General features: G+C 37.8%; 1 protein-coding gene across 9 annotated transcripts in view; it reads right to left on the reverse strand.

Moving 5' to 3' along the window:
• Nucleotides 1–25,425, reverse strand: part of SFMBT1 (Scm like with four mbt domains 1) — a 135,153-nt gene that overhangs the window by 49,790 nt on the left and 59,938 nt on the right. For 8 of the 9 annotated variants that reach the window (XM_082414451.1, XM_082414448.1, XM_082414445.1 and 5 more), the window contains 2 exons: nt 13,667–13,821; nt 4,272–4,366 (listed from right to left, as the gene is read on the reverse strand). In XM_082414451.1, the coding sequence (XP_082270577.1) occupies nt 4,272–4,366; nt 13,667–13,694 (123 nt within the window). In that variant the 5' untranslated portion in view covers nt 13,695–13,821. Of the gene's footprint in view, nt 1–4,271; nt 4,367–13,666; nt 13,822–25,425 lie in introns of those variants that run through there. The other variant, XM_082414453.1, reaches the window with a different exon arrangement.

The following is a 25,425-nucleotide window of genomic DNA, read 5'->3' on the forward strand; positions in this document are numbered from 1 at the left end:
TTAATTGCAGTCTACTTACAAATAACACCATACCACTTCATGTGTTGCACAAAGATCTTACAACCATACACTCCCAAATCCTCCCTCCCATCCTTTGTGCTACTATAGTTACATATGCTATAAACACACAATATACTGCTACCAGTTTTCTGTTGTTGTTTCAAACTGGTATCTTTTAGAGACACTAAAAATAAGGAAAACAATGAACTTTATATCTAGTTACATCTATGCCATTTCTATTATTTCTTTGTGTGGATCTAAGTTTCTGTCTTATTTCAAATTCCTTCTGCCTTAAGAACTTCCTAGTACTTTTTTGTAGATAATGAAACCTCTTAATTTTTGTTTTCCTGAAAAGGTCTATATTTCTCCTCCACTTCTGGAAAAAATTTCTGCTGAGGACAGAATTCTGGGTTGATAGGTTCATTTCTTTCAACACTTTAAAGATCTTACTCCACTGTGTTCTGGTTTGGATAGTTTCCCAAAAAAATTTCACTATAATTCTTATATTTGTTCCTGTATTTGTAATGTGTCTTTTTTTCCTCTGGCTGCCTTCAAGATTTTCTCTTTCCCTTTGGATTTCAGCAGTCTGAATATGATGTGTCTGGGTGCATTTTACTGTTATTAATTATCCTGTTTTGCATTGCTTGAGCTTCTTTGATCTGTGGTGTAGTATCTTTGTTTTCCTTTGGAAAATTGTCTGCCGTTATCCCTTCAAACATCTCTTCCTCACCTCTGCTCTTTTCTCCTTCTGAGATTCCAATTACACACAAATTACATTTTTTTTTCTTTTCAATATTGTCCACAGCTGTTGGGTGTTCTAGTCTGTTTTTTCCCCACTTTTTTCTCTTTATATTTCAGTCTGGGCGATTTCTACTGACTTACCTTCAAGTATACTGATTCCTTCCTCATCTGTGTCTAGTCAACTGATGAGCCTGAAAAAGGCACTCATCTGTTACCACATTTTTCATTTCTATTAGATTCTTTCTAATAGTTTCCATCTCTGCTGAAATTCTCTTCTGTTCATGCATGTTGTCCACCTATTCTGCTAGATCCTCTAACATATTAATCATAGTTATTTAAAATTCTCTGACAGTTTAAACATCTGGGTCATAAAGTCTGGTTCTATTGAATGCTTTGCCTCTTGACAGTGTGCTGTTTTTCTCTTCCTTCTTGTGTGTCTCTCATGATTTTTGGTTGAAAGCTAGACATCCTGGGTAGAACAGTCAAGACTGAGACACATAGTATTTACTCACGGAAATGAGCAAGTTTCTTCTTAGGTCTTAAGTTCAAGAGAGAAGGTTAAGTCAATCTAGTTAGGAGTAGAGCTGTGTTTGGGTTTTATTGTTGCTAACAGTTATTCACAGTGCACCATAGGCTTCAGATTCCACTAGCACTGTCTGGTATTTATGCTGTAGGCTCATTTGCTATACGTTTTTTTCCCTCAACATTAGCTGCTCCACCCTCACATTTAGATCTTCTCTTTGTGACTACACCTCTTTTGTAACTACACTTCTCTTTGTGACTGTCTCTCTCTCTCTCTCTCCACACTCTTGCCTCTCCCCCACAAACAGACCTCTACCACCCACAATTTTCTAACTTGGTAGTGGGGGACAAGCATTCTCTGAGATTCAGCCTCAGTCTTGTGAGATTCTGTGTCCCTTGGTCTTGGGGGTGGAAACTTCTCAGTGATCCTAACCTTCCCCCAACGGTAGGGGACTTCTGATGCTCCAGCATGTATTCCTACCCCTCTCCTACCTACATCCCTTCCCCAGTTTGATGCTTTTGTTCTAGAAGACCCAGGTAAAGCTTAGTGCCTTTCCCATAGTGGGGGCTGTTCTCTCCACCAGACATGCACCATGAGGAAGGCTTTTTCACTATCTTACACTCTTCCTCTGTGCAAATGTGGTTTATCTCTAATTCCTTCTTCAGCCCTGTCTTCCCTCTTTCCTTTGTGCCAAACTTGGTCGTGTAAAACTCTTGCCAGTGGCTTGGACATACATTACCATTGCTCTAGAGTTCTGAGTTCTACCAGTTTTGCCCATGATCTGCTAGTCATAGCCATCCCTTCTCAACATCTTCCTATATCCATGCTTGATTTTTACTATATTTGGCAGCCCTTCACCATATACTAATTCAGGTTTATGGTTAGGCCAAGTCCTAATCCAGAGCAAAGCCCTAACTCTCTTCAATTTTATTAAGGCTGAGAGAGGAAGCTGCAGAAGGAAAGTGTGAAGCTAGCAGAGGCTGGTTCATGAGGTTGAAGGAAAAAGGACATTTGTATAACATAAAAGTGCAAGGTGAAGCAGCGAGTGCTGATGTAGAACCTGCAGCAAGTTATCCAGAAAATCTAGCTAAGATAATGGATGGAGGTAGCTACACTAAACAACAGATTTTCAATGTAGATGAAACAGCCTTATCTTGGAAGAAGATGGAAGAAAATGCCATCTAGGACTTCCATAGCCAGAGAAGTCAAAGCCTGGCTTCAAAGCTTCAAAGGACAAGCTGACTCTCTTGTTAGGGGCTAATGCAGCTGGTGAGCTTAAGCTGAAGCCAGTGCTCATTTACCATGAAAAAATCCTAGGGCCTTTAAGAATTATACTGAATCTAACCTGCCTGTGCTCTATAAATGGAACAACAAAGCCTGGATGACCGCACATCTGTTTACAACATGGTTTACTGCATATTTTAAACCCACTGTTGAAACCTACTGCTCAGAAAAAGATTCCTTTCAAAATAGTACTGCTCACTGACAATGCACCTGGTTACCCAAGAGTTCTGATGGAAATGTACAAGATTAATAATGTTTTCATGCCTGCAAACACAACATCCATTCTGCAGCCTATGGATTAAGAAGTCATTTCAACTTTCAAGTCTGACTACTTAAAAAATACATTTCATGATGCCGTAGCTGCTATAGCGATTCCTCTGATGAATCTAACAATCAAAAGCCTCCTGGAAAGGATTCACCGTTCTAGATGCCTTTAATTACATTTGTGATCCATGGGAAGAGGTCAAAATGAACATTAGCAGGTGTTCGGAAGAAGCTGATTCCAACCCTCATGGATGACTTTGAGGGGTTCAGGACTTCAGTGGAGAAAGTAACTGCCAATGGGGTGGAAAAGCAAGAAAACTAGAAGTGAAGCCTGAAAATGTGACTGAATTGGTGCAATCTCATGACAAAACCTGAACAAATGAGGAGTTTCTTCTTCTTCCTTTTTTTTTTTTTTTTTTTTTTTTAATCTTTTGGCCATGTCGTGTAGCATGAGGGATCCTAGTTCCCCGACCAGGGATCGAACCCATTCCCCCTGCCTTGGCACTGTGGAGTCCTAACCACTGGACCACCAGGGAAGTCCCAGGAGTTTCTTCTCATGGATGAGCTTTCTTGAGATGGAATCTACTCCTGGTGAAGATGCTATGAAGATTGTTGAAATGACAACAAAGGATTTAGAATATTACATAAACTTAGTCGATAAAGCAGTGGCAGGGCTTGAGAATTGACTCCAATTTTGAAAGAACTTCTACTATGGGTAAAATGCTATCAAATAGCATTGCACCTACAGAGAAATCATTCGTAAAAGGAAGAGTCAATCCATGGGGCAAACTTCACTGTTGTCTTTTTTCAAGAAACTGCCACGGCCACCCCAGCCCTTCAGCCACCACCACCCTGACCAGTCAGCAGCATCAACGTCGAGGTAACACCCTCCACCAGCACAAAGATGACAACTGGCTAAAGGCTCAGATGATGACTAGCATTTTTCAGCAATAATGTATTTTTAAATTAAGGTAGGTACTTTTTTTTAGACATAATGCTATTGCACACTTAACAGACTATAGTATAGTTTAAACATACTTTTATATGTACTGGGAAACCAAAAAATTCGTGTGACTTGCACTTTATTGCAATACTTGCCTTACTGTGGTGGTCTGGAACTGAACCCGCAACAGCTCCAAGGTCTGCCTGTACCAGACTATAAATCATTTTCTTCAACTGAAGAGGCTTTGTTTTTGTTTTTTTTTTGACAAAATAAAGGAATATTCATGACTGGTCAAAAAAAGACAAGTTGGCATCGAGTGGCAAAAAATACACAAAACCAAAAGGGTTTTAGAATATGTCAAGTTTTCTTAATAAAAGTGGCAACAGGAGGGAAAAAGAAAAAGCACTCAAATTCTCTCAAGTATTCTACCTTAAAATAACTCTAAACTCTCTAATGATGGTGCAGTGAGTCAAAGAAAAGAAATATAGTAAGTCAAGCAATATAGTCACTGCTCACATGTTTAAAAGACCCGTAGGGAACTGCTGTGGACCCTGTCTCTTCTAGATAGTCTTCCCAGCTTAATTCCACTTCTTCCACTCCAGATCCAGCATCTGGAATTAAAAACAAAACAATACAAAAACAGGTAAGACTCAATTAAAAAAAACTTAAGGTATAAAAACATAAACTTAGTAAACCTAACTTACAACTTACTTCACAAGTTAATTGACTTTTCACACAAAATAACTAAGTATTCTTTTTAAATAGCAGGTTCCCTTAGTGCACTGATTGTCAATGAATCTCAACACCATAGAGTGTCACATGCTGTCTCCTGCTGGGATCTATCTGGGATTCACCTAAATAGATCACATAAGGCTGGTGAGAGTGTAACTACTATAATCGCTTTGGACTGTAATTTAGTATCTAATGCCAAATATCTGAGATCCTTAATAGGCATTTCAAACTTAAATTTTCAATCTGTTCTTCCTTAGTACTCTCCAACTGAGTAAAAGTTACCACTGGTTGATACTTTGACTCAATCCAAAAACTGTAGAGTTATCCTTACTTTCTTCCCTTTCTTTCACATCTCACATCCAATCCATCAGAAAATTCTGGGTACTACGTTTAAAAATATCCCAAATCTAATCACCTTCCACCATTTCTACTGCTATCTCTCTAAGCGCAAGGTCTAACAACAATATCTTTCACCTTTTAATCACACAATAAAATCTAAAATTTGGGAGACTGCAAAGGCCCTATGTGATCTGACCCCTAGGTTCCCGACCCTGCTCCTGCATCCCCAACCAGCCTCTTGTTTGCTCACTGCACTCGAGGGACTCTGAGTTTCTTGCCACTCCTCTCTAACCATGTTCTTTCCTCAAAGTCTCTGTGTTTGTTATTTCCTCCACTTAGACTCGTTCCCCTGTCATTGACAGCTTTACGTTATTCAAGCCTCTACTCAACACCTCTCCAGAAAAGCCTTCCACCAGAAAGGCCTTCCATCAGTGTGCATCTAAAGTAGAAACCTCCAGCCTCTGCTTTCATTATCTTCACGGCATACATTCCTACCTGCAAGCATACCATGTCTTTTTATCTTCCCCATTAGACAATAAACTCTGTGAAGACAGGAACTTTGTTTTGGTCACTCCTACATCTCTGTCACAGCAGAGACTCAATACATTTTTGTTGAGTGAGCAAAGATTCAAACACTCCATTGGAATCCAATAATCCCAATTCACATAAGCTCCCGAAGAGCAGGGTTTTGTTCACTGACTATCCCCACTGCCCAAAACAATGCCTGTCACTAGCAAGTCTGTGATAAACAGCTGCTGAATGAGTATACCCTTGGGGAGCCTGTGCTTCACACAAACACAAGGAGGCAAATACAAGGATGCTCACCACAGCACTGTTTCTAACAGCAACAGACAGAAGCAATCAGTAGAAGAATAGATAAATTACGGCAATCCTACAATGGAGTACTACTACATATAGCAGCTGAAATAAATGAACTATATTGACATATATAAATCTCAAAAAAATCACATCAAGTAAAAACAGCAGGTGCAGAATGAAAAGCACAAGATACAATTTAGGCTTCAAAACAAAACTGCAATATAATGTTTATAAATACAGATCAATAACAGTATAAAAAAAGGATGGGAAGAATATACATCAACATTAACAGCGCTACCTTTGGGGATGGAGGGAAGCAAAGAAGATTAGAAGGAAAGTACAAAAGAGCCTTAAACTGTATTATGTTTTATTTCTTTTAAAAAATGAAAAAACACATGAAAACATGTTCAACATCATTAGGGAAATGCAAATCAAAACCACAGTGAGATACCACCTCACACTCATTAGGATGGCTATTATCAAAAAAGCAGAAAATAAGTGTAGGCAAGGCTGTGAGAAATTGGAATCTTTGTGCACTGCTGGTCTTGGAATATAAAATGGTACAGCCACTGTGGAAAAAATTTTGGTGCTTTCTCAAAAAATTAAAAATATAATTACCATATGATCCAGCAATTCCACTTCTGGGTATATACCCAAAAGAACTGATAGCAGGGACTCAAACAGATATCTATACATGAATGTTTACAGCAGCAATATTCACAATAGCCAAAAGGCGGAAGTAACTGACTCAAGTGTCCATCAACAGATGAATGGATAAACAAAATGTGCTATATGCATGCAATGAAATATTATTTAGTCATAAAAAGGAAGGAGGGGCTTCCCTGGTGGCGCAGTGGTTAAGAATACGCCTGCCAATGCAGGGGACACGGGTTCGAGCCCTGGTCCGGGAAGATCCCACGTGCCGCGGAGCAACTAAGCCCGTGCGCCACAACTACTGAGCCTGAGCTCTAGAGCCCATGAGCCAGTACTACTGAGCCCACGTGCCACAACTACTGAAGCCCGCATGCCTAGAGCCCGTGCTCTGCAACAAGAGAAGCCACCGCAATGAGAAGCACCTGCACCGCAGCGAAGAGTAGCCCTTGCTCGCCACAACTAAAGAAAGCCCTCATGCAGCAATGAAAACCCAATACAGCCAAAAATAAATAAATAAATTTATATACATAAAAAAAACGGCACCACATCTCTGAAAAAAAAGGAAATTCTGACACAGGCTACAGGCTACAATGTGGATGAACCATGAGAACATTACACTAAATGAAATAAGCCAGCCACAAAAGGTCAAATATTCTATGATTCCACTTACTTGAGGTAGTTAGAGTAGTCAAATTCATAGAGACAGAAAGAAGAATGGTAGTTTCCAAGGACTAGGGGGAGAGGGGAATGGGGAGTTAGTGTTTAATGGGTACAGAGTTTCAGTATGGGAAGATGAAAAAGTTTTGGAGATGGACGGTGGTAATAGTTACACAATAATGTGAATGTATGTAATGCCACTGAACAGTACACTTAAAAATGGCTGAAGTGGTCAATTTTATGTTATGGATACTTTACCACAATTTTAAAAATGAAAACAAATATTGGACAATGTTAATTTATTATTTATTAATTTCTAAATTCTGCATTGTAGGTACGTGGGTGTTTCCTATATTGTTTTCCATTCGTTTCTATGTATTTGAAATTTTTCCCTAGAAATACAACAAACCAACAAAGACTTTATTGGGAGCATCCTGGAAGTATGAGCCAGTAGAAAGTCAACTTCCATCACTAAAACATAACAAGGCTGGACATTCATATTCATGGTCCTTGGCAAGAACCCTAGTCCCTCAAACAGCATGCTGATTTAAAAATAAAAAATAAACAGTAACAACAATAAAAGCAGCGAATGAAAGGACTAAAATCTCTCATTCATCAAAAACTACCTAAAAACTGAGAAGAAACTAGACTAATGATCTGATAGAAAAGTCAGCAAAACACATGAAAAGAGAATTTATTTTATTTTTAATAAATTTATTTATTTATTTTTGGCTGCATTGGGTCTTCGTTGCTGTGCATAGGCTTTCTCTAGTTTCGGCGAGCAGGGGCTACTCTTCGTTGCAGTGCGTGGGCTTCTCATTGCGGTGCGTGGGCTTCTCATTGCGGTGGCTTCTCTTGTTGCAGAGCACGGGCTCTAGGTGTGCGGGCTTCAGTAGTTGCGGCACGCAGGCTCAGTAGTTGTGGCTCGCGGGCTCTAGAGCGCAGGCGCAGTAGTTGTGGCACATGGGCTTAGTTGCTCCATGGCATGTGGGATCTTCCCGGACCAGGGCTTGAACCCGTGTCCCCTGCATTGGCAGGCGGATTCTTAACCACTGCGCCACCAGGGAAGTCCCGAGAATTTATTTTTAAAAAATGCAAATAGTCCTTAAACATATGGAAACGTGTGCAAATTTATTCATTTTTTAAAAATGCAAATGGAAACTACATTGAGATATCAGATGGAAAAAATTCCGAAGTCTGACAACACACTCCATGGTGAGGCAGGTAATTAAGCAGGTAAAGCATAACGACACAACCCCGGTGAAAGAACTTGGCAATATCTAGCAAAATTACATATGTATTTACCTTTTGATCCAGCAATCCCACTTCTAGGAATCTATCCCAAAGATATGCTGGCAAAAATACAAAAAGACATATGTACAAAGCTATTCATTGCAGTACTATATGTAATACCAAGACTGGAAACAACCCAAATGTCCATCAATAAGGAACAGGGTGAATAAAATACGGTATATACATCCAGTACTATACATCTGTAAAAAAGAATGAGAATGATTTCCACATACTGATGTGGAATAATCTTCAGTATACACTAAGTGAAACAGCAAAACACAGAGCAGTTTTCATTGTAGCTCTCGTTTTTGTATAAGGTGAGAGAGAGATGAATATATATGTAAATGCTCACACATATCTTTTTACATTTTAAAACATGAAAAATAGAATAAAAAGTAATAAAACTTGTTCTATATATGGAGAAGAATAAAAAGGATGAATACTATCAGGTTGAAAGTGGGAATGTTGTTATATAATTTTGACTTTGTAACTATGTGTATACTTACACAATTTAGAAACATTTAAATTAAAAATTCTAAAAACTGAAAATGAACTTAAACAAATATGCCTAACTGTTGGTGTCAAAACCGCAAAGAAAACAGGATCCCTTTAAGTCATTAATAAAATACAAAATTTTGACTGCAAACCCAAGTGGAATATATCTAAAGGCAAAACCATAAAGAAATCTTAAACTATACACTATTATCCTACTGATATTTGGAAGGCTGGTATTGTTATTGTGAAAAAATTATATGAATATTATAGGATAAAAACAAATAAGTGATACTAAAGACATTACAAAACAACACATTTCTAAAAGAAAAGAGACACGAATATAAAATCAAAGAAATAAAAACCCTGTAATTTTAAATTAAAATTGTAAATATCAGATGAAGCCATCTGATTTTCTTTTCTCTTCAAAAGACATGTATTTCCTAGTTATGTCTAAGGATAAGACCTAGAAGAAATGGCAATCTGCTATCAATGAGCACCCCAGCACCTGGACTGTAGACTGTAAATATCATATCCACTTAAAGAAAAAAGAGCTCCTCCGAGAAATGGCAGATTGCAAGCTTGGGGCAGGAAACGTGCAAGAGGGACCTTGGAATCTTATTATGCCAGAAAGCAAGGACTATAACTGTCAAAGATATATGACGTCACATCCAAAGAACACAGGAACCAATCTGAAAGAACTCTCATTGGTCTAGAATGAGGCAATTTGATCATCAAATGAATGATGACAGCAATGGATTCAAATTCATATACAAAATATATCTGTAATGTATATACGATATGAGTTAATAATAACACTTAAAAGAAAACAAATCAACTTCCTAAATAGCGGAGTGAGTACCTCAGTGAACCCACTCTTCCAGTAAAGCAGCAAAAATGCTGGCTAAACAATGAAAATTGACCATTTCAAAGTTCTGAAATTAACTGAAGGCACAGAACAAACTGAAAAGCATCTATCAAGACAAGTTACAGAACCTCTGTTAGAATAGTGGGATTGTGGCTCTTAAGTTGGAGCTATTCCCATCTTTCATTCCTCCCCAGCTCAAGACAGAAATTTTAGAACTGAAAATACAATAACCAAAAAACAAAACAAAACAAACTCCTCTATAGATAAGCTCTACAGCAGAATGAGGAGGACAGGGAAAAAAACATCAAAATTAAAGAGCAATAAAAAACACCCAATTTCAACACCGGAGAGAAAAAAAAATGAAAAGAGCCTCACAGAGCTGTGCGACAATAGCAACAGATCTAACAAAAGTGTCTTCAGTGTCCCAAAAGAAGAGAAAGAGAACAGGGCAGAAAAAGTCCTAGAAGAAATAATGGTTGAAAATGTTCCAAATCTGTCAAAAGACGTAAGCCTATAGTTTTAAGAAGGTGAGAAAACTCCCAACAAGATAAACCCAAGGAAATCTGTGCACAGATACACAGAGTCAAACTGCTGAAAACTAGAGACAAAAAATCCTGAAAGCAGCAAGAGAAACAATACCTCTTTTAAGGGGAGTGGTGGGAGACAGAATTCCAATGACAGGAAATTTTTCATCAGAAAGGGAGCCCAGAAGGCACAATATTTTTCAGGAGATGAAGAAAAGAACTTTCAACTCAGAATTCTATATTTAGCAAAAACAGCCTTTAATAATGAGTGGCAAAATTAAGATATTCTCAGATGAAGGGAAACTAATGAATTCTATCACCAAGAGACCTACCCTAACGAAATGGCTAAAGGAAATTCTATAAACAGAAATGAAATGACAGAGAAGGAATCTTGGAAAATCAGGAAGGAATAAAAAACAATGAAAAGAGTAAAAATACTGGAAAACATACATTTTCCTTCTCCTCTTGAATTTTCTAAATTATATTTGACAGTTGAAGCAAAACTTTTAACAATATCTGATGTGGTTCTCAAAACATGTAGATGAATATTTACGACAAGTTTATTATAAATAAGAGTAGGTAAAGAGACATAAAAATAGGTAAAATTTTTACACTTCACTCAAATTAACAAAATGATAAAACCAGCAGAGTGTGATAAGTTAAGTATATATAATGTAATACCTAGAGCAACCACTAAAAAGCTATACAAAGAGAAACACTCAAGAACAGTGTACAGACAAATCAAAATGAAATTCTAAAAAAAAGTTCAAGTAACCCACAGGAAGGCAGGAAAAGATAGGAACAAAAAAACAGAGAAAACAGGGCTTCCCTGGTGGCACAGTGGTTAAGAATCTGCCTGCCAATGCAGGGGACGTGGGTTCAAGCCCTGGTCCGGGAAGATCCCACATGCCGTGGAGCAACTAAGCCCGTGTGCCACAACTGCTGAGCCTGTGGTCTAGAGCTCGCAAGCCACAACTACTGAACCCTCAAGCCACAATTACTGAAGCCCGTGTGACTAGAGCCTCTGCTCCGCAACAAGAGAAGCCACCACAATGAGAAGCCCGCACACCGCAACAAAGAGCAGCCCCCGCTCGCGGCAACTAGAGAAAGCCTGTGGGCACCAACGAACACCCAACGCAGCTAAAAATAAATAAATAAATGTATTAAAAAAACAGAGAAAACAAATGGACAAAAATGGCAGACGTGAGCCCTAACATATCAATAATTACATTAAGTGTAAATGGTCTACACCAATTACAAGACTGAAAAAAATATTTTTTAATGACTACATGCTGTTACAAGAAACTTACTCCAAATATAACGATTTACACAGGTTGAAAGTGAAAGGATGAGAGACTTCCCTGGTGGTGCAGTGGTTAAGAATCCGCCTGCCAATGCAGGGGACACATGTTCGATCCCTGGGCCAGGAAGACCCCACATGCCGCGGAGCAACTAAGCCCATGGGCCACAACTACTGAGCCACACGCCGAAACTACTAAAGCCAGTCTGCGCTCTAGGGCCTGCATGTCTCAACTACCGAGCTGCGTGCTGCAACTACTGAAGCCCACGTGACTAGAGCCTGTGCGTCTCAACAAGAGAAGTCACAGCAATGAGAAGCCCACGCACCGCAACGAAGAGTAGCCCCTGCTCGCCACAACTAGAGAAAGCCTGCGCGCAGCAACAAAGACCCAGTGCAGCGAAAAATAAATAAAATTTAAAAAAAAAAAAAAGAAAGTGAAAGGATGAAAAGGATATACCATGCAAACATTAATAAAAAGAAAGTAGGAATAGGTAAATCTGTAGAGACAGAAAGTAGACATGGTTGCCAGAGGGTAGATTAAGCAAGAAATGACTGCTAATGGTTTCTTCTGAGGAGTGATGAAAATGTTCTGGAATTAGGTAGTAGTGTTGGTCACACAACTTTGTGTATATACTAAAAACCACTGAACAGTATGTATACTCTCAAACTGTAAATTTTATAGTATTTGAATTATATCTTAAAAAAAAGAAAAATAGGGGCTTCCCTGGTGGCGCAGTGGTTGAGAATCTGCCTGCTAATGCAGGGACACGGGTTCGAGTCCTGGTCTGGGAAGATCCCATATGCCACAGAGCAACTGGGCCCGTGAGCCACAATTACTGAGCCTGTTCTCCGCAACAAGAGAGGCCGCGATAGTGTAGGGCCCGCGCACCGCAATGAAGAGTGGCCCCCGCTTGCCGCAACTGGAGAAAGCCCTCGCACAGAAACGAAGACCCAGCACAGACAAAAATAAATAAATAAAATTAAATTAAATTAAAAAAAAAAAAAAAGAAAAATATTTCAAAAAAGATGTTTTCAGGAAACCTCTATAGTTAAAAAAAATTATTAAAAGCAAACAAACAGTATGATTAATAAATGAGCCAAAAACACGAAGACATGGTACTGAAGGGGATACAGGGATGGCAAGTAAGCACCTGTTCAACATCACCTGCATCACCTGATCAACATCATTTGCATTCAGCCAATAGGGGAAAGAAAATTAAGACCAGGATGAGCTATCATTACACATCTATCAGCATGACTTAAATAAAAATAGTGACAATACCAAACGGCTGCGAGGATGTGAAGAAATCAGATCTCACATACTGCTGCTAAGAATGCATAATGGTACAGCCACTCTGGAAAGTAGGTGTGCTCCTCGGCATTTATCCCAGAAAAATGAAATTTTATGTATATGATTGTTTATAGCAGCTTTATTCATAAAAACCAAAAACTAGAAGCAACCAAAATGTACTGCAACAGATGAACGGTTAACCAAACTGCAGTATATCCACGGAATACTACCAAGCAATAAAAGGGAACAGACTACTGATACATTCAAGAATTTGGATGGATCTCAGGGGCATTATTTTCAGTGAAAAAAGCCCATCTCAAAAAGTCACATACTGTGTGGTTCTATTTATGTAACATTCTGGAAATGACAAAATTACAGAGATGAAGAACAGATTAATGGTTACCTGGGGTTAGGGAATATTGGGGAAGAGGAGTAGGTGTAACTATGAAGGGGCAGTACAAAGGAGCTCTGTGTGGTGATGGAATAGTTCTGTATCTTGACTGAGGTGGTGGTTACAGGAATCTACACATGATAAAATGACAGAACTACATACATTTTATACATAGATCAATTTCCTAGCTTTTATATTGTACTATACTTAAATGAGATGTAACTTACAGTAGAAACTGGGTGAATAGTACATGAGAACTGTCAGTATTTTTGCAAGCTCCTATGAATTGGTAATTACCTCAAAAGAACCTAACTTTCTTTTTTTTTTTTAATGAAGTCTGCTCGTAAAAGTTATTTACTTTTTCAACAAACATGCTGAGTACCCCCGCCCCCAACTCAGTGCCAGGTTCTCTGCCAGGTACAAAGAAAGACAACTCATGTCTTCAAAGAGCTTCCCATTTAGTGGTAGAAAGATAAGCCAGACAACATAACACAGGTAAGTAATGGAATTCTGCACTCTGAAGAATGGATTTTGCTCAGCAAAACCAATACCTGCATCAATCTGCTGCTCCCCGTTCATTTCCACAGCACATGGGTGATCTCCTCCCCACACAGAGGACAGGCCTTATAGTTATGCTACAATCTGAAGATTACTTGCAGTTCTCAAGCATCTGTTCAATGGGCATCCAAGGGTCCAAATGAAAGTGCTGAAAAATCAAAAAGAACACATTAACAGGCTGCAGCCCAGTGTTTATTCAGTCATAAGACATGACACTCGGGTGGGCTGAAAGGGCAGATAAAACAAAAATACACTGGCAGAATAGATGGAATTAGAGAAAAAAAATTTGACACCTTTTCTAATTTTGAAGACTGTGTGTGTGTGTGTGTGTGTGTGTGTGTGTGTGTGTGTGTGTAGAGAGAAAGAGCTATCAAGATCTTGATATCTAAAAATCACAACAAATAAACATATATATGAATCACTACCCCTTCAACTTAGATTATAATACTGAGCACCACTATCCACAAAAACTCTAATTCCTAATGAAATCCTGGGGGGAAAAGTTAGCTTTCAATGCCCTGTCTTAACCAGTAAATAAGATTCAGGATACGACATATTATTTTATCTAGTTTTCCATTTCATTTACCTAGAATATTATGCAGAACCAAAAAATATCAACTATATTTGTCTACAATTACACTTATAAAGAGAGCTCAATCCCTCCAAAATAACCTCTGAAACCATTTATTCTTTTTTAAAAAGGCTTTATTGGGATATAATTCACATGCCAAAATTTCCCATTTTAAGTGTACAATTCAATAATTTTCAATAAATTTACAGAGTTGTATAACCATCACTATAATCCAATTTTAGAATATTTCCATCACCCTGGAAAGAAACTTCATTCCCCACTTGCAGTTCTTCTCCATTCCATCCCTAGCCTCAGGCAACCACTAATCTGCTTTTGCCTCTAGAGATTTTGCCTCTTCTGGACATTTCACACAAATGAAATTATACAACATGTGGTCTTTTGCACCTGACTTCTTTCACTCAGCATGTTTTTGAGGCCCATCCATGCTGCAGCATGGATGAATCTATTTATTCTTGCTTTACATACATGTAAAACAATCTAAGATACTGCCTTTATATATGCCTAACAGATTAGAAAGAGTAAATGCAAGGGGGAAAAGGAGCTGCTGCAGGAAGGTGTGATGTGAACTAACCTCAAGGGCAACAATGAAGAAAACTATAAAGGTGGAATAGGAACTCAACAGCCACAGCTGCCTGGGTGATACCTACAAGAGCAAACAACTCTGAACCTCTCAAAAAGATTCTGATTCTGTATTAGATCCCCAGTAACAGATCATCATAAAAATCTTTTAAACACTAAGAAAAAATTAGCTTAAATTTTAACATACTCTTTGAAAAGGTACAAGCTACCTCAAGTACAACAGCATGAGCTGGGTGATAGGGATACCCAGATTCTAGCCCCAGCTCTACCCATAACTAACTATGCAATCTTATACAGACTATATTATGTCCATTTTTAAAATCTGTAAAATGAGTGTAACATTTTCAGATTTTAAAACTAAATTTCATATTGAGCATAGAGAAAATCTTAATAACAGTTAAAATTATGGATATCCCATTTGAGGTAACTGCCAGTTATCCAAAATCTTTTCATACAACATAAGCACTGAAACTCACACTTTCACAGATAGGAACAACTGAATAGAATCCTGGTAGTGAGATTTAAAGCCTCTAAATAAGCTTTCTTCTCTCAGTTTACTTTCCTACCCCAAGCCCAAAACATTCAAACTGTACCATTCCACCTGCTAATTCATTCACTCCCCATATTTATTAAACACCAGCTCATTACCATCCACTATTCTAGGGAATAAGGGTAAAGCAATCAAGAGACACTTGGTTCCTGCATTCATGATGCTTATTTTCACCTGGTGTAAGACAATTTAAGCCAACAATTTAAAACAATTATTTAAAGTGCTATGAAGGAAAAGCAGCAGTGGGTGCTAAGATAGAACATAATGGCAGACCTAACCTAAACTAAGAGGTCACTGACAGCGTCCCTGGGGCGGGGAAAGGTATTTAAGCTGACACGAAAGAGGAAACAGCAGTTAGGCAAAAAGGGCAGAAAGGAAATAGTCCAGGAATAGGGAGCAGCACATACAAAGGCTCTACGGTGGGGAGGAACTGAGAGCAGCCACTGTGGCTGGAGCATGGGAACCACCCGGGTAAGTGGCACACCATGAAACTGGACAGGAAGAGTAGGAGTAACGCAGTTGACACATACTGAGGATTCACCACGAGCGGGGTACTGTCCAAAGCACTGAAACATATTAACCCATTTAATACTCTCAACAACTGGACAAGGTGACATCACTATCATGAGGAAACAGGCACAAAACAGGTACTACCTGCCAGTGTCCCACAGCTAGTTAAGAAGGAAAACCAGGTTTCAAACCTAGCAAAACGTCCACATTATATGTCCTCAAACGCTGTATTATAGTGCCTCTCAATGGGAAGCAACCGAGGGTTTTCTTAAGCAGAGAAAGGATCAAATCTGTGTTTTTAAAGATATCACTCTGGAAAAAAAAAAAAAATTACTCTGGACCCAATCAGAGAAACCATAAAGGAGTGCCAAAAACCATAAAAGTATAAAATTTCTACATGGCAAAAGACCATAAATAAAATTCAAAGATAAGAGAGTAGGTCTTAAAAGTTCTCATCACACAAAAAAATTTTTTCTAACTGTGTACAGTGACAGATGTTAACTAGATTTACTGCGGTAATCTTCACAATGTATACAGATATTAAATCATTATGCTGTACGCCTGAAACTAATATAATGTTATATGTCAATTTTACTTCAATAAAAATAAATAAATAAGACAGTTGAGATGGGTGAAAATATTAGCAACATGTAAGATAATGGATTAATTTCCATATACAAGCTCCCATAATTCAACAAGAAAAAAAGAAAAGAAAAATCGGCAAAATATGTAATTAATCCACACAAAAAATGAGAGTTAATACTTACAAAAATATGCTCAATCTCATTAGTAGTGAAATAATAGGACTTTTTAATCAAATACTATTTTTTTCACCTTTCCAACTGGTAAAATTTTTAAAACTAAAAATCTCCAGAGTTGGAAAGGAAGACAGACAAAGGGAGAGAGTATATATTGGTACTATCTTTTTGGAGAGGAATTTAATGATAAATAATTTAACATATAAAGATTTAAAAGACAAACTCTTTGAGCAATAATTGTACTGTTAAGAACTTTTCCCACAACACAATATGTGGAATCTAAAAAAGTGATACAAATGAACTTATTTACAAAACAGATATAGACTCACAGACGTAGAAAACAAACTTATGGTTACCAAAGGGTAATGGCAGGGGAGGGATAAATTAGGAGTTTGGGATTAACAGATACACACTACTATATATAAAATTGATAAACAGCAAGGACCTACTGTAGAGCACAGGGAACTATATTCAATATCTTGTAATAATCTATAATGGAAAAGAATCTGAAAAAGAATAGATATATAGGGGCTTCCCTGATGGCGCAGTGGTTGAGAGTCTGCCTGCTAATGCAGGGGACACGGGTTCGAGCCCTGGTCTGGGAAGATCCCACATGCCGCGGAGCAACTAGGCCCGTGAGCCACAATTGCTGAGCCTGCGCGTCTGGAGCCTGTGCTCTACAACAAGAGAGGCCGCAACAAGAGGGGCCGCGATAGTGAGAGGCCCGCACACTGCGATGAAGAGTGGCCCCCACTTGCCGCAACTAGAGAAAGCCCTCACACAGAAACGAAGACCCAACACAGCCATAAATAAATAAATAAATAAATAAATTTAAAAAAAAAGAGAATATATATATATGTATGTATAACTTAATCACCTTGCTTTACACATGAAACTAACACAACATTGTAAATCAACTATACTTCAATAAAAAATAAATAAAAAATAAGCACTCTTGAACAACAACAAAAGAACCTTTCACACAACACAAATGTGTGAAAGGCTACATAGCCAATGATGTTTGCTGCTGTATTATCTCTAACAGTGAGAAACCAGAAACAGCCTATATGTCCATCAAATGTGAATGAGATGGCTACAGACATTATGATACACCTACACTAGGAAATACTTTGTAATCATTAGAAGAATTCAAGTAGATCCATAAAAGCATATGGGAATGTCATCTATATTCTCAATGAAAAAAGCAAGTGAAGGACAATTATCATTTATATTAACTTTTCAAAATCCTATGTCCATTGTTTACTTGGCTATGTGACTTTCAACAATCACCTTATTGGTGCCAATGATATCACTAATAAAATGGAGTATAACAGTACTGTACCTACCTCACCGGACTGACAGGATAAGTAGGATAAACAATGGAGTGCATGTAGCATAGAGCTACATAGTAAATGCTGAGTTAATGTTAACTGTTATGCAATATTGACAGATTCAAGTTCCTATGGCACTAACTTAGGGTCATCTCTACATACAGTCTTGAAACTTCATCATGGGTCTGATGTAACAAAATTATCTGTTGGTTTACTAGGCTGTGAAGATGTCATCCACTGCTTACACTCATAAACTCTTGAAATACGTCAGTATACTTTGTGCAGTGAGCCACATAGTGTGATAATAATAATTATTATTATTAATAAATCTTCAAAGCCAAAAAGACATGAGTTGGGGGAAATGCAAGTCTTATGTAGCTGAAACTAAGAATGTAACTTTAAAAAAATTAAGTTATAATTAACATACACTATTACATAAGTTTCAGGTATAGTGATTCAGTATTTTTTTTTTAATTTTTCTTTATTTATTTTTGGCTGCATTGGGTCTTTGTTGCTGCGCGCGGGCTTCCTCTAGTTGCAGTGAGTGGGGGTTACTCTTCGTTGCGGTGCGTGAGCTTCTCGTTGCGATGGCTTCTCTTGTTGCAGAGCACGGGCTCTAGGCACATGGGCTTCAGTAGTTGTGGCTCACAGGCTCTAGAGTGCAAGCTCAGTAGTTATGGCGCACGGGCTTAGTTGCTCCATCGCATGTGGGATCTTCCCGGACCAGGTCTCGAACCTGTCTCTCCTGCACTGGCAGGTGGATTCTTAACCACTGAGCCACCAGGGAAGCCCCCAGTATTTTTATATCACTGCAAGAAGACCATTTACCATCTGTCAACATACAAAGTTGTTAAAAAGGGCTGTGACATTTTTTCGATCTTACAGCATCACTTAGATTTTAACAAATAAACAATTAGTTCATTGTCTTAATAGGATCATGAGATATAAACTGATGAAGCCTTTTGCTCTAGAACGTCTGTCAGATCTTTCTCTTTATTGCTAGTCTGCTCTCTTTTTATGCAGCGAGGAAAAAAACCGTAAAATATCGAGAAACTTAAAATATAAAAATTTAATTCACTTTTCATTTATTTCCTATTCATGTTAAACTGTTTTACTGTCTTTATTTATCATTGATTTTGGTATTATAATTCCTCTTGTGGTGACCAGAATACATCAGAATTATTTATTTAAATAAGTTCTCATGAACTAACTAATCTGGACCTTGTTCATCTTATTTAGAATTCTTTCAGTGAACTAAACAGCAGCCTAGATATTTACAGGAGGTTCTAATAAAAGAGACTAAAGCCAGTATTTTAAAATAGGAAACACTTCTAAGAAACCTAAATAACAATTTAAAAAAGCAAAGCTAATTGTACAAAACCAGCTTTGATGTCAAACACACACACACACACACACACACACACACACACACACAGGCACACAAAGAAAACAGAAACAAAACCCAGGTAGAATAAAACTGAACTGAATTCGCTATTCCATTTTTAGTGATATATCAATATAAAATAAAACCACCATGGAATACTTATCTTTTAATAGATTTTTTAAAAGATGTAAAAGTCATCTGAACAATAAACAGCTACATGATGCTTCCTCTCTCATCCTATTTCAGTTTACCCATGCAGTCCACGCTCTAAGCTTATACTACTCGGCTCCACGTTAATGCTCTTGATTTTCAAGGCTAAGATTAAACACTGAGTAAGAGTATTTATTATGTAGAAAAGTTACAATAATGCAAGAGAGATTTCTGTAGCATGAGTCCTCAGCCAAATGATTTAACATGTTAGACATAATTTTTAAAGCACTTAGGAAGAAGGACAGAAACTCAGTGTGACTATAACGATATGACCTAGTATGCATGGTGGTTGCAAGAAAATGCTTTAATTCAGTAAATATTTACCAGACAGTTAAAAGGAAAGTTCCCACTAACTAACATGCTTGAATTTGCACTCCTCTCCCTCAACTGAACAAATGGAAGGTCAGTAGTAATTTCAAGTATGTTGTAAATATGGTAAGTGCAAACAATTCAGCAAATCAGATGCTCCATTTTGGGCAGATTTGCAAAGTTAACCCTGCCCTTGACGGTAAATGCTAGTGGTAGAGTCACTGTATTTTTTGTTCCCCAACAGGTGTTGATTTCAGTTGGCCTTTCACTCTCCATAAGGGTTAATCATCACTCCCTGACCTTGTGCACATCTTATTTGACAGGCTATCTAAATTAAATCTTATGCTTCCATCTGTCAAATGTCAATGTAACTTGATTATCATGGGTAGAAATTTTCTATTGTTTCATTAAGTTGTTTGTTGTTGTTGTTTTTAACCCACTGCTACATGTTTAACTAGGGAGATAAAAAATAAGTCTGTTAAGTTGACAAATCTTAGCCACTCAAATCATCTAAGTTAAATCTGACCCTAACTTAGCTTTTTCATGATTATGTAAATGCAACACAGGGCACATCTATCTCAGTTGAACAAATCAGTACTTATTAATTTACAAAGCCAGTAAAAGCTTTAAACAAAACCCACAACTCAAGAATACCCTAATTTTTTTAAAAGGTGCTCAACATCACATCATCAGGGAAATGGAAATCAAAACCACAGTGAGATACCATCTCACACCTGTCAGAATGGCTATTATCAGAAAGACAAGAAATAACAAGTGTTGGCAAGGATGTGGAGGAAATCCCTGTGCACCACTGGTGGGAATATAAATTGGTGTAGGCACTGTGTGAAAACACTATGTAGATTCTTCAAAAAATTAAAAATAGAACTACCATATGATCCAGCAGTTCCACTTCTGGGTATGTGAAATGAAAGGAAATGAAAACACTAACTCAAAAAGATACCTACACCCCCATGTTCATTGCAGCATTATTTACCATAGCCAAGACATGGAAGCAACCTAACTGTCCATGGATGGATGGATAAAGAAGATGTTGTGTACACATATATACATACACAATCGAATCATTTTGCAATATATATATATATCAAATCACAGTGTTGTACACCTTGGGCTAATACAATGTTATATGTCAATTATATCTCAATCTTTTAAAAAGCCAAATTACGAGGCAATATTTTAAAAGGGTTATTTTGGACTAACAATGAGAAATTTTTAAGTAAAATATGGTACAAACATACAATGTATTACTACGTGGCCAATAAAACTATGCTAGAGAAATGTTCTCCTTCCCAATCAAAATCGCAATAGGGTATTTTATTCACCTTGATGAGCTAATTTTTAAATGCATCTAAAAGAGAAAATGTACAATCTAGCTACATTTTTGTAAAAGATGATATATGATGAAGCTAGTTCCTTCTATCAAAATATTAAAACAGTGTAGTATTAGTGCAAGAAAAGACAAATACATCCATAAAATAGAATGAGATTGAGAAATAGATGCATTTATATGAGAGTACAGTTTGTGATACAATGGCATCCCATATCAATTGTGAAAGGATGAACAAACTAATAATAAAGAATTGGCTATCCATTTTGGGAGGAAAAAAATTAGATCCTTACTTCATGCTGCAACATAAATAAATCCCAGGTGAATTAAAAGAGCAAAACATGAAAATTAAGACTCCAAACAAATTAAAAGAAAAACACAAGAGAATATGGTTATAACCTTGGTATAGTATAGACTTCCTTAAACAAGGAAGCTATAAAATGGATACATTTGACTACATAAACATTTAAAACTTCTGATTAGCAAAAGACACCATAAACAACTTTCAAAGCCAAGTTATAGACTAGAAAAAAATATTGCCAGCATATATCAATATAATAGACAAAGAATTAATAGCCATAATTACAGAAAGCACCTATAAATCAATAAAAAAAGACCAAACCTTATAGGGGCAAAACAGATATAAACAGGAATTTTACAGAAGAAATGCAAATGACTTATAAGCATATGAAAATATGTTTAACATCAACAGCTAAAACAAGTTATTTTTCACTCACAGATTGGCAAAAATAAAAGATTAATAACACCCAATATGGGTAAAGATATGGAGATATGAATGCTGCTATCACCGGTTGAAGAGCACAAATGGATGCAACCCTTTTAGAGAGAAATTTTATTCCATCAAAAATTTTAACTTGTATTCTCTACAACTGAGCAATTCAATTTCCAATATCTATTTCAGAAAACTATCCAAAAAATAAATAAGCAGCATAACAATTTCAAAGAAAGAGATTAAATTGTTCTCACTTCCAGGGCATACACAGAGAAAACACTCCCACATGTACAAAGTGCAAAAGCCTAAATGTATGCTTGAGCAATGTCTGTGGCTAGGGAAAAACTGGAAACCTCAGTATCAATCAGTAAATTAGGGCACATCCGTTAAGATGAGAGTTAAAAAGAACGAGATAGTTTAATGGGTACAGAGTTTATGCTGGGAGTGATGAAAAGGTTTTGGGTATAGACAGTAGTTTGTGTGTGTGTGCATGCTTATAAAACATACTCAAACATACACAAAACTACATATTTCTATAGTACATATCTTTCTTTATATATCTACAGATACCTTTAAAATGATCTGAAAGAATGCATCCAAATCACTACCAGTGGTTACTTCTAGGAGAGTGAGATTCAGGAACAGAGTAAAAGGGAATTTGTGCTTTATCTGCAGTGAATAAACATTTTATGATAAGAATGTATTCATATGTGTACTTCTGTGATTTAAATTTTTATTTTAAGAAAAAAATGCATTTACTGACATGGAAAGTTATTTATTCATTCTTTCAACAAATATTTACCAGAAACCTACTCTGTGTTAATAAGTCCTATCAAAATATTAGGGATGTTATCAGTGAAGAATACTGGCCAAAATCTCTGCCCTCATGAAGCTTATGTTTTAGTGGGAAGGAGAAAAAGTACTTTTCGAAATATGGTAAGTGATAGAGCTGGGCAGGGGAGACACATAGGCTGAAAGTTAAATGCGGAGGTTGGGCGGGTGATGGGGATGAGGGGGTGGGGAGCATCACTGAAAAGGTAACATTTGGACAAAGACTTGAAGGACAAACAGAAGGAAAAAGCCTGCCAGGCACAGGGAAAACCCAGAACAAAGGCCCTAGAATGAGGACATGTGAGGTGTGTTCTAAGACTAGCAAGGAAGCCAGGGTAGTAGAGGCCACATAGATAAGCAAGCGAGAGGAGAGGCAAGACAGCCGTCAACCTCACACTGTTTGCCACACTCCCAGTCTCCTTTGTGACTGTCTCCCACCTACAGTCCTTAGGGAACTATGATATTTACCAGGACCCTACTCCTCTGGGGGTGATAAAACATAAAGGCAAGGCTTGTGGGAATGTAAAATGGTGCAATCCCTTTAGAAAACACTCTGGCAGTTCCTGAAAATGTTAAACATAGATTTACCATGTGACCTAGCAATTTCACTTCTTGGTATATACCCAAGAAGACTGAAAACATATGTCTACACCAAAACTTGTACATGAATGTACACAGCAGCATTATTTGTAATGTCAAAAGGTAGAATCAACCCAAATGTCCACCCACCCATTAATGGATAAATAAAATGTGGGGGACTTCCCTGGTGGTGCAGTGGTTAAGAATCCGCTTGCCAATGCAGGGGACACGGGTTCGATTCCTGGTCCAGGAAGATCCCACATGCCATGGAGCAACTGAACCCACATGCCACAACTACTTAAGCTCGCGCGCCTAGAGCCCATGCTCCGCAACAAGAGAAGCCACCGCGATGAGAAGCCCGCACACCACAACCAAGAGTAGCCCCCGCTCACCCCAACTGGAGAAAGCCCATGCGCAGCAACAAAGACCCAACGCAGCCAAAAATTAAAAAAAAATAAAAAAATAAAACGTGGGATATCTAACACAATGGAATATTATTTGGCCATAAAAAGGGACAAAGTACTGATACATGCTACAACATAGATAACCTTGAAAATACTGTGCCAAGTGAAAGAGGTCAAACACAAAAGGCCACATATTGTATGCTTCCATTTATATGAAATGTACTGAATAAGCAAATCCATAGAGACAGAAGGCAGATTAGTGTGGTTGCCCAGGCTGGGGGAGAGGGTAATGGGGAGTGACTAACATGTACAGGGTTTCTTGCGGGGGTGTTGAAACATTCTAAAATTAGGTTGTTGTGATAGCTGTACCACTCTGAATAAAAACCACTGAACTGTGCACTTTAAATAAGTGAACTTTATGGTATGTAAAAATACCTTGATAAAGCTGTAAAAAAAAAATGTAAAAAAAAAAAAGCTGTAAAAAAATATTAAGGACACAACTGTGCTTTTAAAATAATATTATTCCCATTTTCAAATACAGAAGCCAATGACAAAAAGAGACAAGGAGTCTGGGTCACCATTAGGATATGCAACAGAACACGGAAAGATAATTTAGCTGTCACTGTTGTGTATTAGTTAAGTTAATGCTTTAAAAGATAAATTCCAAATTTCTGTTGTTTAATCCAACAGATATTTATTTCTCACACACATAAAGTCCAAACAGATATTCCTAAGGAGTGGGGCAACTCCCCTCCACGTGGTAATTCATGGAGCCAAGTGCCTTCTACCTCACACCTCCTCCATCTTCAACAAAGGGTTCTCAAATCTTCGAGTATAGGGGGGATCACTCACGGGAGGTTCTCCTGGGCCAGGCCTGCAAGCGGCACCTCCCTTCTACCCACGTTCTGCTAGTTAAAACTTAGTCACGTGACCCATCTGCTCTAAGGGAAGCCGGGAACTCTAATGAAGTACTTCCCAACATCAGTAAATATATGAGTGTTTAGAATTAGCACTGCCATATTCTAGAATTCATATCAACAGCTAATATCAGTTATTTTATTTAAAGAAGCCTCTACGGATCAACAGTAGTGATACAACAAACTGCCATGGAATTGCTTTCTCAATTAATCAATAAATATTTACTGAGTACATACTATCTGCCACATATTGTTTTAGGTAAACAAATAGAGGGGGGGAAACCTTGCCCTCACGGATCTCACAATCCAGCGCGGGGAGACAGAAAAACAAAGTGTATATAGCATATTGAACAAAAATAAATGTTAGGAGGAAAATGAAGCAAGGAAGGAGGACGGAAGTACTACTTTCAAAAAGGTGATTAAGGTCTTAGTGATGAAGTGACATGAGCCCACACCTGAGGGAAGAACATTCCAGGCAGGAAAAGGAGAAGTGCAAAGACCCTCAAGTAAGAGCTTGTGCAGGATATCTGAGGTCACTGCTGTTGCAGCAGAATGATCAAGGCTGGGATCTAGGAGGTGAGTTTAGAAAGGTACCAGGGAGCCAGATTACATGTACACTTGTAGGCTGCTGTGAAGATTTTAGTTTTGGGGAAGCCACTGGAAGATTTGGAGCAGAAGAGAGACACAGTTTGACCTATTTTTAAAAAAGGTTATTCT

The sequence above is a fragment of the Balaenoptera physalus genome (genome assembly GCF_965194825.1).
Source record: "Balaenoptera physalus genome assembly, chromosome: 11".
In the NCBI taxonomy this organism is placed as follows: Eukaryota; Metazoa; Chordata; class Mammalia; order Artiodactyla; family Balaenopteridae; genus Balaenoptera; species Balaenoptera physalus.